A 16,127-nucleotide genomic window follows, 5' to 3' on the forward strand; every position below is an offset into this window, starting at 1 on the left:
TTAGTGAGCGCTTTAGAGACGCTGACAGCAAATCAAATGGGTTATTTGTTTTCCCTTATAATTGGATGAACTAAAATGATTGTCTTTGCTCGTCTCACCTCTTGTGATTACCCATTGTCCACGCACATCTATCACTTAAACAAAGTTTGAATATTCTATCCAAGCTATTCCAACTTTTGAAATTAACTTTGACCAGGGGGGTGGCTTAAAGATAATCACATCAAGGGCATGGAGCCTGACCTGTTTTTGCATCAGTAAGTTTCTGCTCAGTGAAAAGCACTCAATTGGCAATTGTTGTCTTGCCTTTTGTGGGAATGTGAATAGCACCTTATTGATTGAAAGCAAAATGTTTTTAATGTTGTAGATGAGATTTCTGGATTGCTAGCTAATGGGAAGATAGAAGCTCGCTCCAATCTATTTTCAAGTCCAGCTCTAAATTGAAAATCTTTGCAGGCATAATTAAGGTTTATCTGAAAGGAATGTCAAAACTTTTTCACTGCTTTTTATTTTTTTATTTTTTTCACCACCCATCCAACCCTGATTGTTACGTGTAAATACACAAACATGCTCTGAATGGTGATGAGTCTATGCAGAAAGTCATGAATATAAAATGGAGAGCAGTATTGATGTTTGTTCCAGCTTAATGCCTGTGTTAGTGGTTGTGAAAACTGAGTCCTTGTAATTGATATTGTAATGTTCTTTAACATAAATAAGCAGTTTAGTGATGTTAATCAAGTCATTTTTTAGAGGTATGCGTTTTTTCAATGTTATGTAACTATATCAGCTGTATCCCAGTAGAGAAGTACTCTGTTCATCCTCTGGTTGGGGTGCAGGGTCAGTGGATTAAGTGTGTTGCTCAAGGATACACGGACAGGCGGGGCTACAACCGGGGTTCAAAGCTGGGGTCCTCCACCTGGGGGATGACCTGGATTTCAAGTAGCCATTGTGTTTGGATGTCAGAAACAAGAGACTGTACTGAGAAATTACTCAAACAACCTCACAGGATTCACCTTCTTTATATCAAAGGAGATGTGGAGGCACACCGCTGAGAAAAAAAACCTTGTTCGACCTTCTGTAGCGCTAGATTTATGCACTGGATTAAAGTTTTACCACCTGCTTTTGTGAGCATCGCAGTACACAAAACAAGAACCTCTCTTCCTCAGCGATGCATCTGTATTGAACATTTTCTCACCACTGTCTGTTCTATACTTTATGAACAGCTTCCTTGTGTCTGCATAATAGATGACTGGTTGGCAAGGAAGACCTCTGTAGGCTATGTATGAAAAATGTAATCATGATCATTGGAGATTCATATTAAAAATGATTGGTACAGTAGATCTGTTTACTGCATACTGATACACATCATTCAGACTAAAGTCAAAGTTTAAAGGAATTATTTGATAGATTGGGAAATGTGCATATTCTGGATTTACATCTTCATTAGGACGGAATGGACTTGAGGTTGAGGGCCTTAAATCTGTGTACATAAAAGAAAAGGCACAAACAAACCACAGTTCTGTTCTGTTATTTGTCACTATAATGTTTTGGTAAAAAAAAAAAAAAAACAAGAATAGTGGAATGACTGTTGCAGAGAGCCGTCACATGCTTTCTAACCGTTGTGTATGTTTGTGCTTCCAGTTCATGTGAAAGCGGGAACCTGTGAGGTAATTGCTGCGCACCGATGCTGCAACAAGAACAAGATCGAAGAGAGATCCCAGACTGTCAAGTGCTCCTGCTTTCCTGGACAGGTGGCGGGAACAACAAGAGCAGCTCCATCTTGTGTAGACGGTACGCCAGGCTTCTCATTACAGTGCTGGTAATGATTTGAGACTGAGTTCTGATTAGGATAGAAATGCTGTGCGCCTCAAAACTGTCACGCCTGTCAGTGTGCCTCTGGTGCTTATTTCAGATTATTTGGGTATGAGAGTTTTTTTTGTATGAAAGAAGAAAGAAAAAAAAAACACTGCTGAGATTTTCATGATCCTGCTGTTGTGTGTCTCCGAAGGTTTTATAATCTTCAAAATCAAACTACCCATTCATTCTTTGTCTGTTTTCAAGGCTTTGTCAGACCTTGTGTTCAGCAGAGTAGACAGAAGGCCAGGTCATTTAATATCATGTCAAAAGTGGCCTCGGTTACAGGTGAATCGATCCCTATCTTCTCCTTTCACTCTAATGGCTCTGACAGGGGTTTCCTCAATTTTGACAGTTCTCTTTTCACTTTATGAAGCTGTTTCTCCCCTGTAGGCCTCCTCGAAACAACCTAAGACCTTGACGCGCCAATCTCTGCTGCATGCTGTATTACCCCTCCTAGATACAAACATCCACCCTCCTCACACTGACTGCACCTGCTCACAACTCTCACCAGCTTGACATTGACCCACGCCCTGTAATTCAGACCTGAAAACACACCGGGGCAGGTCTGATGGGTCTCTACTGTCAGCCAGAGATCAAAAGACACTCACTTCAATCACTGTGAGGCGTACAGAAACTGAAGGCACTTGTTGTTTCAGCCAGGGCAGACCCAGGCTACACTTTCAAACAGCATGTTGTTAATTGCCTCCTGTAACTTTTTCTTTCTCTTTCGCTTTTTTTGTACTATTCTCCTTCTCTTTTTTTCCCCCACAAAGCATCCATAGTTGCACAGAAGTGGTGGTGCCAGATGCATCCCTGCATGGACGGCGAAGAGTGTAAAGTGCTCCCAGATCTCAAAGGATGGAGCTGCAGTACAGGAAACAAAGTTAAGACGACCAAGGTGGGTTAAATTCACAAGATATTTGTGGGCAGACAGTTTTAAATTATCATGCTTTGTCAGATTCAGTCACATTCCCTCCCAAGATTTTTTAGAGAGAAAAAAAACTACAAAATTCACAGCAAAGAGCTGGAACAAAACAAGATCCTAGAATAATGGAGGAGGGCTGGATGAGTGTTTGAGCAATAAAGAACCGGAGCACTGGAGAAGATTTTTTTCTTTATCAACCTCAGATGAGAGCAGAGTAGGAGGCAGCAGGAGAGGAAAATGTGCCTCACAGGGGAGAGCCAGTGAAGTGTTACTGGAGGCAATTGGCTTAGAACTGTAGTAAGAGGTGACTTGGGTTCAACTATCTATTTAGCTGCATCTCGCATTTTGTTGTAAAAGTGTTACTACAGGCAATTTATTGTATTTCACTTAAGCTGTGAATTTGTTTGAGCCAAGTAGAGCAGTTAGTCAGTAATCTAACAAACCCATCAGCTGATTGTGTACAGTTGTAGAGGGAAAGGGCAACTGGATATGGCAGGATGTTCTGGTGAAGCTGCTCCCGACCCAAGATCAGGACATCCACTCTCACACATTACTGTTGAAGCCAAATAACTCTTCACACAACACACAAGTATCAATACACTTTTAAGGTGTTTTAGGTTAGGTACGTTATTCAGTCTGATTCAACTTCGACACGACAGGACAGGACTACAGAACGCACTCTGCAGGTTTGAGTTCAACAACTCCTGTAGCCAAGTTCGCTTAGCATACTACAGTGTGGATGAACAAGGTCAAATTTTGTTCCCCTTTTATTGGTTCACTTGAGACTTTTTTGCGTAAAACGAAACCAAATGAAGGAGAAAACAAGTTTACCAAGTCATGCATTGATGTGGTCCAGAATAAACAAGCTATAAGTTTAAAATTCCTTTAGGTAGCTTTCTCACTCTCACCTGTTTGGTTCAGTTTTTTTTTTAAAAAAAAAAAAAAAGGTTTTGTTTTCCTGCTTGGTTCAGTTTGTTTAGTTTTATATGAATGCTGTGAATTGAACCCTGGTGTGGAATAAGTGACTGGATCAAGGCCGTCTGTAAAGGAAGGTCTCTTAATAAAGATTTTACATTCAGTGACCTGCATCTCAAAAAATTATCTACAGGATTACAAGACTAAGTGTGTACAAGGCTTTTGCGGGTGAACTGAGATAAATATTCATATCTCAATGTAGTGTCAGTTTATTGTGCATATAGCAACAGTTGTTATTGTTCTATTATTATAGTAATGAAGATTATTTTGTCAAACTTGTAGTTGTAGACTGACAAGCTGTGTAATTTTTAGGGCAATTAAATTGCAAAGTAGCATGCATTTAATTGACAATTAATTGGCATTAAAAATATACTATAGATTGATGCCAGTACTCCCATCAGTAATCATGAATTGCTTACAGGGCTCTCATCAGAAGCTGAAATCAGTGTGTGTTTTAAAACTATGAAACCAAGAATTTATTTGGTGTCAACATTATTCATGAATATACATGATGTGCCCCATTAACATATGCAACACCTTTGTCTTGTTTCTTCATAGACCTTCTGTATAATTTTGCAAAAATCTGTTTCACAGGGTAGTCATATGTCAGGGTTATTCTCTTGATGATAATGAGATCAGAAGTAAACTTTGTGTTGAGAAAAAAAAATGTAAATAGGTTAAATAAATATAGAGACTAGATTGTCATCATGACACACACTTCTCACTTGGTGGTTTAGGTGAGAAATGAAATGTGGATGCAAATAGCACATGACAAATGTGCAAACGGAAAATCAATTATCACTTCTGTAATAAAAAAGTGGGATTGTGCACCAAGTGACTTTATTGGCACAAACTGGAAAACTCAGTCTCTGTGCAATCACAGTCTTGGTGACTGAGGAGAAATCCAGCTCACATGTATCCATCTCATCTTTATGGTTTTAGCAGCAAGGGTAAGAGAGAGCAGGCTTGAGTCGGGTCGTGCCTTTGAAAAGTCAGTGCGGGCTTGCATATGGCGTCAACAGTGCCAGTGAGAAGCAAAACAAATGCAAAAGAAGACAAGAGACAGACAAATAAACAGCAAAGGAAAATCCCTCCAGAAAGCCATATCATCAAGTAGGATGTGCCGAGGAAGGGCATGAGGGCTCGAGCTGTAGCACTTCCAGAGATTAATAGAGGTTATCCAGACGTGTGTTTGAGGTTTCAGGGTGTGGTAGACCTGAAGTGGCTGTTGGGTAAGGGGGGGGGGCACAGTGGGCCCTTAGCCATCCATCATGGCCTGGTATTTGACTCACCAAACGCCTGTAGTTGAGCTGCCTCTTCCATTATTCATGGCTATAGGAGGCCTGGACAAAGCAGAGCTTTTTATTTTAGCCGGGTTAATAATTCATGTCCTCTCACACAGCCATGGGAAAGCAGAAACAGAGCCAGAGACAAGCAGGGGTCCAGGTGGCTAGTAGAACCCGTCAGAACCTTGACTCTTTTTTGATTTGGGAGTCAGCGGGGGTTGCTCCATGCTCATGGCCTTGCTGCCTCCCACAGAGATCCAGCAAGGGATGGCCTGTGTATGCGAATGCCTGTGTATGCTGGTGCCGACACTTCCTGGACAGTTAACATCATCCTGGGGAATTAACAACAGCCCTCTGCTGAGGATCGAGCTCAGCTTCACGAATATGGTGTAGGCTTAGTGACTGTCTCTGTGAATAAAATTCCAACATTGGGAATTTCTGAGAAAAGTGACACATGCCTTTTAAAGTACTTGAAAAATAAAGGCATATAAAACATCTAACCCATCCTGCATTGTCTCCAAATTAGGATGATAAATATGGTGAGATGTTGGTTGATTAGAGATATATTTTACTTTCCTTTTTTGAATAATATACCAAAGCTACACTAAGGCACAAGTTGTGTCAAGTCAAGTCTTCGCTGTAGATGAATTCAAGTCAGTTACAAGTCTGAATGCTGACTAGTGGAAAGTACATGCAGGAATCTGAGCGTTCTCATATATAACTAAGACCAAGTCCTTTCTCTGCATAGGGCTGACATCTAATATTCAAGGCATGTGACCGCTGAACTACCATTATCGGACGGACAAGCGCACTTATACTTAGCTCTGTCTAACTCAAACAGATGATCTGCGGTGTAATACAGTTGTTGAGCTTGTATATAGTAATAAAATAGTTCACTGGTTGAGAAAATGTAGTTCCAAAGGAAAGGGCTGTTTGACAGCAAGATAAAGCAGTGAACATATTCCAAAAAAAAGCACACACCTAAGCTGATATTGGCTTTTTTTGGTGAGAATTGTTTTAAAAGTGACTGAAACACGTTTTTGCAGCCAATCTGAATCCTTTACAGGTATAACCACTTTACACAACCCCATGTCAAATAACCCAAACTATCACTTTAATATCATCTAATAATTTTCTAGAAAATGTATTCCACCTTTATTTTAACAGACAAGACATGGCAAAACTTGGCCTGGAAAAAATGGATATTATAGGTGTAAACAAAGTCCTCAGCTGTAGTACATGCCGCATACAATACTATAAATCCTTTCTTCTTTGATGTCCAGCGGTGGCATTGTTGATAAAAAATGATGGTGTCATTTCACCTCATGATGAAGTCACATCAATAAATCAGACGTCTTAACACCCTGCAGGCCCCTTCTTGGACAACTCCGGTTGTTCCCTCTTTCTCTGCATGTCCGGGAGCAGCTAGTTTTATAGTCCTGCTGGTAATGTCAGGAATTATAACCCCAGCAGCAGCTCCTGCTTTTCACTTCCTATCAATCAGAGGGCAGGAGGCAAAAGAACCACAGAGCCTTTCCACTTGACAGGTGCTGTGACGTTTGTAGAGAATGTGTTGAAGGCTGGTAATGGATAGCTGTCTGAGTTAGATTTGTTTTTAAGACATAATGAAAATGAAAATCTACTCCACCACATTTGTATAGTATTCTAGCCATAAAATACATAATGCTCACTAGCTGCTTGAAATTTGCTTACTGGACTGCACTATTCTCTACTATTTGGTATGGTTAATTCCCCTGCACTGGGATCCTCACCATAGAAATTAATAACCTGAATATTATCCTTGTAGATTCAAACCCAACACATCAACCCTGTCTCCTAGAAGTTCTGTTTTGCGTGCAGTTTGCAACAATAAATATATTATGAAGGTTGCATAATTGTGACTGAATTACATTTTCTATTAACATCATGAGCAAATGCTGTTAATTTATATGTTTTACAAGTCACAAAAAAATGGATACTGAACATATCGGTGAAATGAAATCATTGAAAAATAAATGCCAAAATATCCATCCTACAGAATAATATCCACTTGTGGTGACTACATTATTAACCTTCATTATGTTCATGTTATGTTATGTTCAGATACTCACAGCACTTAACGTTAGGGCAAGATCACGGTAAAAAACGACACGACAAAAAAATATATAACAAAGTAATTCCTTATATGTGTGCACATACTTGGCCAGTAAAGCTGATTTTGATTCTGGGAGACAGGTTTGAATAATAGCAATAATGCCCCAGCCAACCAGTAGAATCTCTAATGCAGTGATCCTTCACTGGTTTCCCACCCACAAACACTGCCAAATGTCGATACCCACAGTTTATTCTTGACTTTGGAAACAGCTGTTGATGCAACAATCTCAGTCTGACCTCATGCTCCATTAAGTAGCTGATTTGGAGGTTTTCGACCAGTAGTTTGATTGTGCTCCTTTTCCATGTAAAAGTAAAGTAAAGCAGACCTTCAAAACAACTCTGAAAATCTGAAGCACATTTGTGACCTTGGAAACAGCTTTTGATGAAACAGTCTCATCTCAGGTTCCATTCAGTAACATTCAATAAATGGACATTACTAGAGGCAGACATCGACAGACATGTAGTTGTGATTTTAAAGCAGCATTGAGGACTGGAGTAGTTCTTACCATACCTCAACAAATGTCTAAAACAATCAGACAAGATCCATGCAAATCAAATCAAAATTCAGAGGTGCTTTTGAATGCTTTATAATTACTAGTGTGGGATACACACACGAATGCACATGCACGTACCCACCTGTGCTTCAGCAGCTCTCCGTCAGAGGTAGGCTCTTAGTTTTTTGGGTCGATGGGGCTTTGAACCTACAGCTGACCAGTCAAGTGTGGTCTTTCATCCCAAACACTTCAACTGCTTTCTGTTCTTCTGATTCCTCTTTGTGTGTTTACCCACTGACAACCTTCACACTGACAACCACAACACCAGGGCATGCTATTTGCTTTGATAATGGTTAAGTTTTTGGGTCATCTGTCTGTCCCTCCAAACGTACGCATGACTGTCTGTCCCAATCTTATGACCGTAATTTCACATCTTTGGCCTCTTTATTGTGATATCTGAAGACCACCTTGATGGGATTTCTTTAGTTTTGGCACAAACATTCACTTGGACTCAAGAACTGATTAGAATTTGGTGGCCAAAAGTCAAAAGTCAAGGTAATTGTGACTTCATGTTCTCGTGAATGAAATATATCAGGAATGCCCAGAGGTAATGTCATAACATCTGGCACACACATTCATTAAGACTCAAGGATGAACTGATTAGAATTTGATGATCAAAGGTTGAGGTCACTGTGGGCTCACGAGCAGGTTTTTTTTGCATTAGCTCAAGAATTCATGTGCTAATTATGACACAATTTTAACAGACATCTATTAGGGCAAAATTAAGTGATCACATTTTATATCTTGACACTCAAAGGTCAACTTAATATCGTAATGTTCAGCAAAAATACATTATTCAGTTTTATAACTTTGGAAGGGGAGATTCTGACCATATTTCCTGCAACTTCACTGGTTGGCAGAGGCATACAACTGCGACGTGGTAATTTGAGATAGTTTTGTTTTGTTTTACTGTGTTAATTGTCTGTGTCTAAACTCTTTTATCCTCCTCTATATGTCTCTTATGAGGCAAAATTATTTTGCAAAGCTGCAATTAAAATTCTGTTCCTAATTACATGTTCTTATTATCTAATTATTAACATAACGATAATCTGCATTGTGCTTGTAACTGCATCCATGGGTTGATTATTGTGCCACAGCAGTAGATCCAAAATGTTGCTGCCACTAGAAATATGCTGTAGGCCATCACTAAAAACATTTTCCTCTGATAATGCTGTGACCAAACAACATGGCTTTAATTAATTTCCGAATGCATCTCTGCAGCCTGCTGCTGCAACAGTAGCAAGACCAAATCATTTTTATGCGCTCTCTCACACCCATGATTACTGAGGATTGTCACATGGAAGTGCAAATTAAATTGTGGCTCCCCAAACAGCGTTTGCGTCAAACTGTGTCTCTAACTGCTGCTCCAAGAAGCACAAAAATCACACCTTCACAAGAAATTAGAATTGTATTGCTCGGTCGACTGGTTGTGTGCAGTAAACACCTCACTGGCTAGACTGGTGAGACCATGACAACTGCTAATTGAATGACAGTAGTGTGCGAACAGTCTGTTTGTTTCTGCCTGTGTTGGTTTTGTAGTGCCTCAACATAAGAGGGAAAGTCAAAAAGTTACTTGTGTTCTACTTTTAAAGGGCAAACCAACAAGGAACAACATTCACCTGGCAGAGTATTTTTAGAGTTATGCTTAAAGTGAGAGCAGAACAAACTGCATTTTTCAATCCTGCAGATTAATATTCATGGAAATGTCTGAGAATACTTATGCCAGCAGTATGCCATCATGAATAATAATATTCCCACTGTTTGCATGGAAATCATTGAGCATGATGTACATTGCTTTATGTCTGACTTCAAGCTGCTCACTGTCTTCCCACTTTTGCTGTAAAACATCACAGATGCTTGAATTATAAACATGCCATATGGGAATATACATTGAACCTGTCACAGTTTTGACAGATAGATCATTAGATGTGCAGCAGCAAAACAATTAATGAAAAAGGCACAATTTGAAGTATAGCTGAAGTAGTTGGTCAATTAATCTTTCGGTCAATAGACAAAAGCATAAGTAAGAGTCTATAGCCATGCTAGTGCCTCTGTGAGGTTGTATTTGGACACACTGGAGATTTATGCTACCTGCTAACATCAGCATGCTATCATATGCATTAGGACAATGCTATTTTGCTGATTTAGCTGGTGCTGGTTTACAACATTCACCATCTTAGTTTAGCATGTTAGCATGCCAACATTTCCTAATTAGCACTTAACAAGAATGCCCTCCTGTGAGAAACAAGCCTATACAGTATATCTGGACAAGCAGCTCATTATGACTTACAGTTAGATTTTATTGTCAGGCGACTTTGTCGGTCATAGCAATTGCAACTGGAGCAGAGGAGGAGGTCAGGAGACGTAGTATAACACAAAGCCTGTGTTAGGAGGAGGTTAGGAATGGATGGATGGATGGGTGGACAAAATAAGTACTTATTTCAACCCAAATCCATGATCTTTCCTTAACCTAAATTTTTCTTTCCCTTTCTTTCTAGGTCACACGATAGTCGTCTGTTGTCCAGGATAACCTTGTTTGGAACCAGACATTATTTCTTTGACCAACACCGTAGGACATTTGGATATTGTGTGTTCTGGGGATTGGTGGAAACCAGGGACCAACAAGGACAAAAATCATGGACATTCCACTGAACGAATGGAGAAAAAGGACCAGGGAGCGTCATATAAGACTACATATCCAAAAAGATTCCTGACTTTAGATCCAGCATCAACAGTAGCTGTCTCTGAACTCTACTGCTCACCAAATCTCTCTTTGTATTATAGTTTTATTCCCATGGACTAGAAGACTCTACCATGAAAGTAATTATTGACTAAAAGACTGCGGGTTACACAAGAAAAAAAAAAATCACCCTTAAAACAAAACCATGTGATGTTATTGTGTTATTTTCTTGCCACAAAGAACCCCAGGACTCTTGATGCATATCTGTGTTAAAGATCTAGTGAGATTATTTTCATTCCTTTTCGCCTTATGGAGCAGTTATCTCTTCTGTTTCATTTTGTTGATTTGAAAATATCAAGTGTTTGGCTTTCTTAAGTTTGTTAGGACGTCAAGTCTTCTTTTCAAAGACAAAAGACGATACCACAACAATAAAACCCAGAAAAAATGTAATGATGTTTGACTACAAGTCACCAAGGGTCAACATAGCTGAGTTCTGCCAAAATGTTTTAATTATATCTGTTGTTTTCGAAGCCTGGTGACAACCACTGATTACAAATGTCAGTATTATCTCAATAAATCTAACTCAATGGATATCACTGTATGGAAAACATTGGGGTTTTTGCAATCCATGATAATGCTGTTTGTATATCAGGTCACAATGCTGTTTAGACAGGAGATGTTGGACTTTTTAAATTAGTAGGTCAAGCAAAAAAAAAAAAAAGCACAAGGAGAGAATCTGACAACTTATTACAGTTGTATTCACGATGGAAGTGAAATGTAAAAACCAGCAAATGCAAAAATAGGCCATGCTCAAAAATACAAAAAGAAAAAACTCATCGCAATGTTTCTTAAAATGAACAGACTTCAGTAAAAGCAATCTGAAATCTGGTCCAGGGAGAGACTGATAATTAGCTCTGACTCTAAAACAGCCCTAATCCTGTTTGATTCATGTCCAAACCTCGATGTTGTTATACAAGCCTCTGTTTATTGTGTTAGATTAATACTAAGCAGCACCACCAAAATAATATTGTTTTTATTTTCTTTATTTATTTGTTGTTGTTGTTGTTGTTTTTTTGGTCCACATAATTTCCCATAAGGTTCAACCAGATAGAAATCCCAAAAGCACTGTTAGTGCATGTCACTAAAAGCTAACAGAAAATAAACCGGAGGGGTTCAGGCCTGGTAGCGTGGAGCAGGGAAGTGGGAGAAAATGGACAAAGGCAGAAACCAAAGCACAGAACACAAGGATTATTTAGCCCCAGTGACCATGCCAGTCTTCTCAGTCTGTAGGATCCAAGGGCAAATAAGATGTCCATCCATTTTCACACATATATTCTGTGGTTACTATTATCACTGAGATCAACATGCAGCACCATTCCCCTCTCTGTGGAAGCCAAGCAGGTTAGAGGGAGGCGTTTCTGAGGAGGCAGAGCACTGTGGGAGTTGTATTTATATTTCACCTGCATGTGACATTTATACCTTGGGGACAGGAAACCACAGTATGTACTATGGGGGTTCCTCCACTGATGTGATAAAGAGTCACATTTCCGAAAACATAAATTTTCACTATAGGTGTCATGTTTTTGACTCTTAAACATGAACATACTATCTGTGCAAGAGCAACTGTTGAATGTGGTTTCAACAAATAGGAAATTAAACTAAACAAACACTAAGGCAGAGAAAGCTGGAGTCGATTGTAAGGGTGCCTATGCTCCAAACAAGTCACCACTTTATGGGAAATTTCATATTTTGTAAGTCAATTTCTGTCTGTAATTGAAACAGTGCATTCACCGCAGAATGCTCCTCGTACTAAACATAATTAATTAAGCAAAAATGTAGAAGGCTTGCTCCCTAAGATCAGACCCGAGGGACCGGCGCTGAAGGGGAGGAGTGAGGAGGGCTGCTATGGTTAGCGATCCAGGCTGCCTCTTGTTTGGTTAGAAATCATTAAATTACAGTAATGACTAATTTCTCATTCCTGCATGCTATACGCCGGAGACCACCATGGATTTAATAAAGAGCTGGGGATGAATTACAAACAGCGGACGACTGAGGAAAGGCTACGTGATTATACAGAGTAATTCAAAAGTGCATTAATAAAACAATACAGAAACATTGCTAAATCATTTGAGATAAAGGCTATTTGCATAATTCATTAAGATTAATCAGACCAGGCAATCCACCACAGCGCTCCGAGGAACAGAGAGAGTAGACATGAATCCAATCCCCTGGAAAAGCCCTTTCTATCTACAAACAATGATACAAATCTACCCTTGGATCAGAGAATTAACCTCTGTGCACTTTACAGCCCCTGCAGTGTTGAAACACAATCCCTCAGTCATTCACCTTTATGTGGGCTAATATTCTATTAATAATGAAAGATCTTTTCATACCATAGCTCCTCTGGGTTTTGTTGCTCTGCCATAAAAGACCTTAACAAAAGTTGAATGGAAATGTATTCTGTGTGTTTGGAAACCGCATTGAGGATCTGAGGCCTGGCTGTTTGACTATTCCGTGTACTGGCAATGACTTCAGTGTTTCATTCTCTGCAGTGAAATGAGTTGAGCAGGATGCACATGGGATGAGTTTGGCAGTGGTCACGGATCTCATACTGTAGATAAGTCACCTATAACCACTGTGATCCTCACTCCAGGGATGCTCTCTTTCACTATAAGCTCAGGTTTCACTGATATGGATGTTTAACGGAGTAGTCTGACATTTTTGTTGAGTTAGATGAGAAAACTGACACCACTTAATGGTGGAAATTACAAATCACTTTGTTAATTTGAATCGTTTTGTTCAGTTCAGTTTAAAGATTTGTCACATGACCCTGAAACTATTACCTTAGCCTAGCACAAAAATTAGAAACAGGAGAAAACAGCTAGCCTAGTTCTCTCCATCTGAAACAAAATCTGCCTACTGGCAACTCTAAAGCTCACTAATTAACACATATCTTGTTTGTTTAGTCTGAACAAAAACCGTAGCAGAAAGACTCCCAGCCAAGAAACAGTCTAGTACATTAGTCTTTGTGCTGTCTAAGCTAACTGGATGCTAGACATAGCTTCACATTTACTGTGCAGACATGAGCCTGGAATCAATCTTCTCATCAAACTATCTGCAAGGATCTGAATAAATGTATTTCCAAACATATCAAACTATTCCTTTAAAACCAGTAACATTTTACATCGGCTAAGTACCAAACATCCTGTAAATGTTGTCATTTTCCAGCCAGATTATTCATAATTTACTCCTGAAAAAAAACTCAGACTGCATTTCCTCCTGTACATTAAACTTCTCCAATCATTCTAACTCCTACTAATGAAATTCTTTGAGGTGGGTGATAATGTTTAGGTTATTAGTTTATATATAGCTGATTTCATTGCAGGTTTTACAGACTGATGCCTCTGAAATTGATTAAAATCCTCTCACAACTCCCCCCTGTAATAAATTCCCTGGTCAGCCATCTGAAATAGAAAATATTATTAGTGGAATGGCATTTTCTAGCTGTGGTCAGGGAAGTACACACATCTGATTGGAAGTGGATGACAATGACTCACCAGTCCTATTTTTTTTTTTTTTTTTTTTGTAATGGAGGGTTATTATTATACTAAAATTACAGTTCAGCCATATCTCAGAGTTTCAGCTTTCTATTTGTAGTATTTCTCTTTTTTTATTTGATGAGTAATATCTAAAATGAAGTGAATATACATTGAGGAGCGATAACAACCAATTTGATTTTTAGGTTTATCTAAGTGAAACAAGATAATAATCAGTGATTGATAGAGACAAATTTCGTTCTCCCGAGGAGAAACACAAACAAAACCCAGCACACACTAAAATCTAAATCAAGTGGGGTCTTGTGCTTTACGAAATGTGCGCACCAAAAACAAAGCTCTCAGTTACACAAACACCATCTGGCGGGTTTGCCAGGGCTTTATCTTGACAGGATGAATTAGTCTGAAAAACTGTCAGTTACACCACGCAAAATTAGATTTTCTCATTTCATAATGAAAGCTGACAGACTGTAATGAAAAACTGCTCGATCTTGAGAACACCCAGGATGAACTGTAAAAGTCTGGCTGGAAAAACTTTCCTGCTTTTGTATAATCTAATTTCTGTTATTCTCTCTTCTCAATATCTGGGGTATTTTTTCGTCCTTAAATTGGATGTTCTAATTCAGTTTGGGTCTGAGTTTGATGTTATTTCTGACGGCTGCTTGTGTTATTCTCGTCAACCATAAGCAGTTTATTATGAAGTGAGTTGTTCCTCTCCCTCTGTGTGCACTGCTGTGACCTGAGGCATAATGGGATTATCCTGCTCAAGGCAAAACGTAGATGCCTTGAATTCTAATATCAAAGTATTCCTTGCTGTACCTGACACCTTCTCCTCTCTGTGTTTCTCATGCCTGACTGGACTGTGAGGAGATTAGCCCATGAATCACGACAGCCTGCAAGCTGCTTCGGCAAGTCATTCACACATCATGTTGCTGCTTCCTATCCAAAGTTGTTTTTGTTTTGTTTCTTTCTGACTATTTACATCAACACATGCTGTACCTTCATATGCACCAACAGCAAATTCTTTGTGATTCAAGTGTCAGCTAATCATACTGAGTATGTCTGTAGCCAAAAAAGGAAAAAATGACTTGCTGTGCTGAGCAAATCTGAAGCAGTGCAGTACCCTATAGGTGCTCACGTTCAAGTTCGGCGATGACAAGACATTAGTGCTAACCTCTGCATTCGCTATCACCTCTCATCAGAGACACTCTCTGCTCCCACACTGCATTATCACAATGCCCTCGGGTCAGTGAAAAGGCCTGCTGTAATTTGAAGAGGAAAATTTTTGTGGAACTTACTCAGACAGACCAAAAGGAAGGGAAGAAGAAGGCGGTGGGGGTGAGTGGGTGTCTATAGGCAGGGGGAGTTGACATAAAAGGTGAAAAATACAACTTCCTCTCTTGGCAACCACCGAACAGGTTAATGGGAGTGAGGTTTGCAATGAGCTGATACCCATCTGGATGCGCAGAGAGGGGGAGGCAGAGACACACAAAATGACATTCTGATGGATTTCTAACTGCCTTTTTTCTCCTTGGCCCCATTTTGTGGCACGCAACTGTGCATTTATTTATTTATTTACCTCAGTTCTTGATGCCGTAAATAGCATCTATTTCATTGCTAATGGTCAGGTTACACTACACCAGGAGCAGGGCCAGTCCCAGAGCAACATTTGATGATTGAAGCAACTAAAAGATGATGGTAGTGAAATTAAAGTATCTTTATATTTTCTTTTGGAGGTAGGTGGGGTCCTCCATTATGTTTGTGGCGTGCAAATGTTCCTCACTGCTTTGAAGTGCTTTGAGCTGGATTGCTTGTGCTTTTAGCCACATTGTCAGTGCACTACTGGTCCAGAGAAAAATATCCCAACAATTACTGAAAGTATTGCCACTAAATTTTGTACAAGTATTCATGGTTGCCAGAGGAATCCAGTCTACTGACTTTGGTGAACCCCCTGATTTTTCCTCTTGTACCACCACAAAATTGACCTTTCTTTCTTTTTTTTTCAGTGAAAAATCTCAACAACTATTCGATGGATTGCCACAATATGTGACGCACACATTTCAGCCCCACACAAGATGAAGTGTAGTTATTTTTGCAGCTATCTTACTTTTCATCTAGTGCCATCTTTGGGAGATACATTTTATT

General features: G+C 39.4%; 1 protein-coding gene across 2 annotated transcripts in view; it reads left to right on the forward strand.

The window, feature by feature from the left end:
• Window positions 1-11,024, forward strand: part of tafa3a (TAFA chemokine like family member 3a) — an 86,588-nt gene extending 75,564 nt beyond the window's left edge. For both annotated transcript variants that reach the window (XM_071495185.1, XM_071495187.1), the window contains exons 3-5: window positions 1,639-1,788; window positions 2,628-2,752; window positions 10,247-11,024. In XM_071495185.1, the coding sequence (XP_071351286.1) occupies window positions 1,639-1,788; window positions 2,628-2,752; window positions 10,247-10,258 (287 nt within the window). In that variant the 3' untranslated portion in view covers window positions 10,259-11,024. The remainder of the gene's footprint in view (window positions 1-1,638; window positions 1,789-2,627; window positions 2,753-10,246) is intronic.
• The last annotated feature ends 5,103 nt before the right edge of the window (window positions 11,025-16,127 follow it).

The sequence above is a fragment of the Trachinotus anak genome, unplaced genomic scaffold (assembly GCF_046630095.1).
Source record: "Trachinotus anak isolate AG129_WGS33_773 ecotype Australia unplaced genomic scaffold, CSIRO_AGI_Tana_v1 ptg000013l, whole genome shotgun sequence".
Lineage (NCBI taxonomy): Eukaryota > Metazoa > Chordata > Actinopteri > Carangiformes > Carangidae > Trachinotus > Trachinotus anak.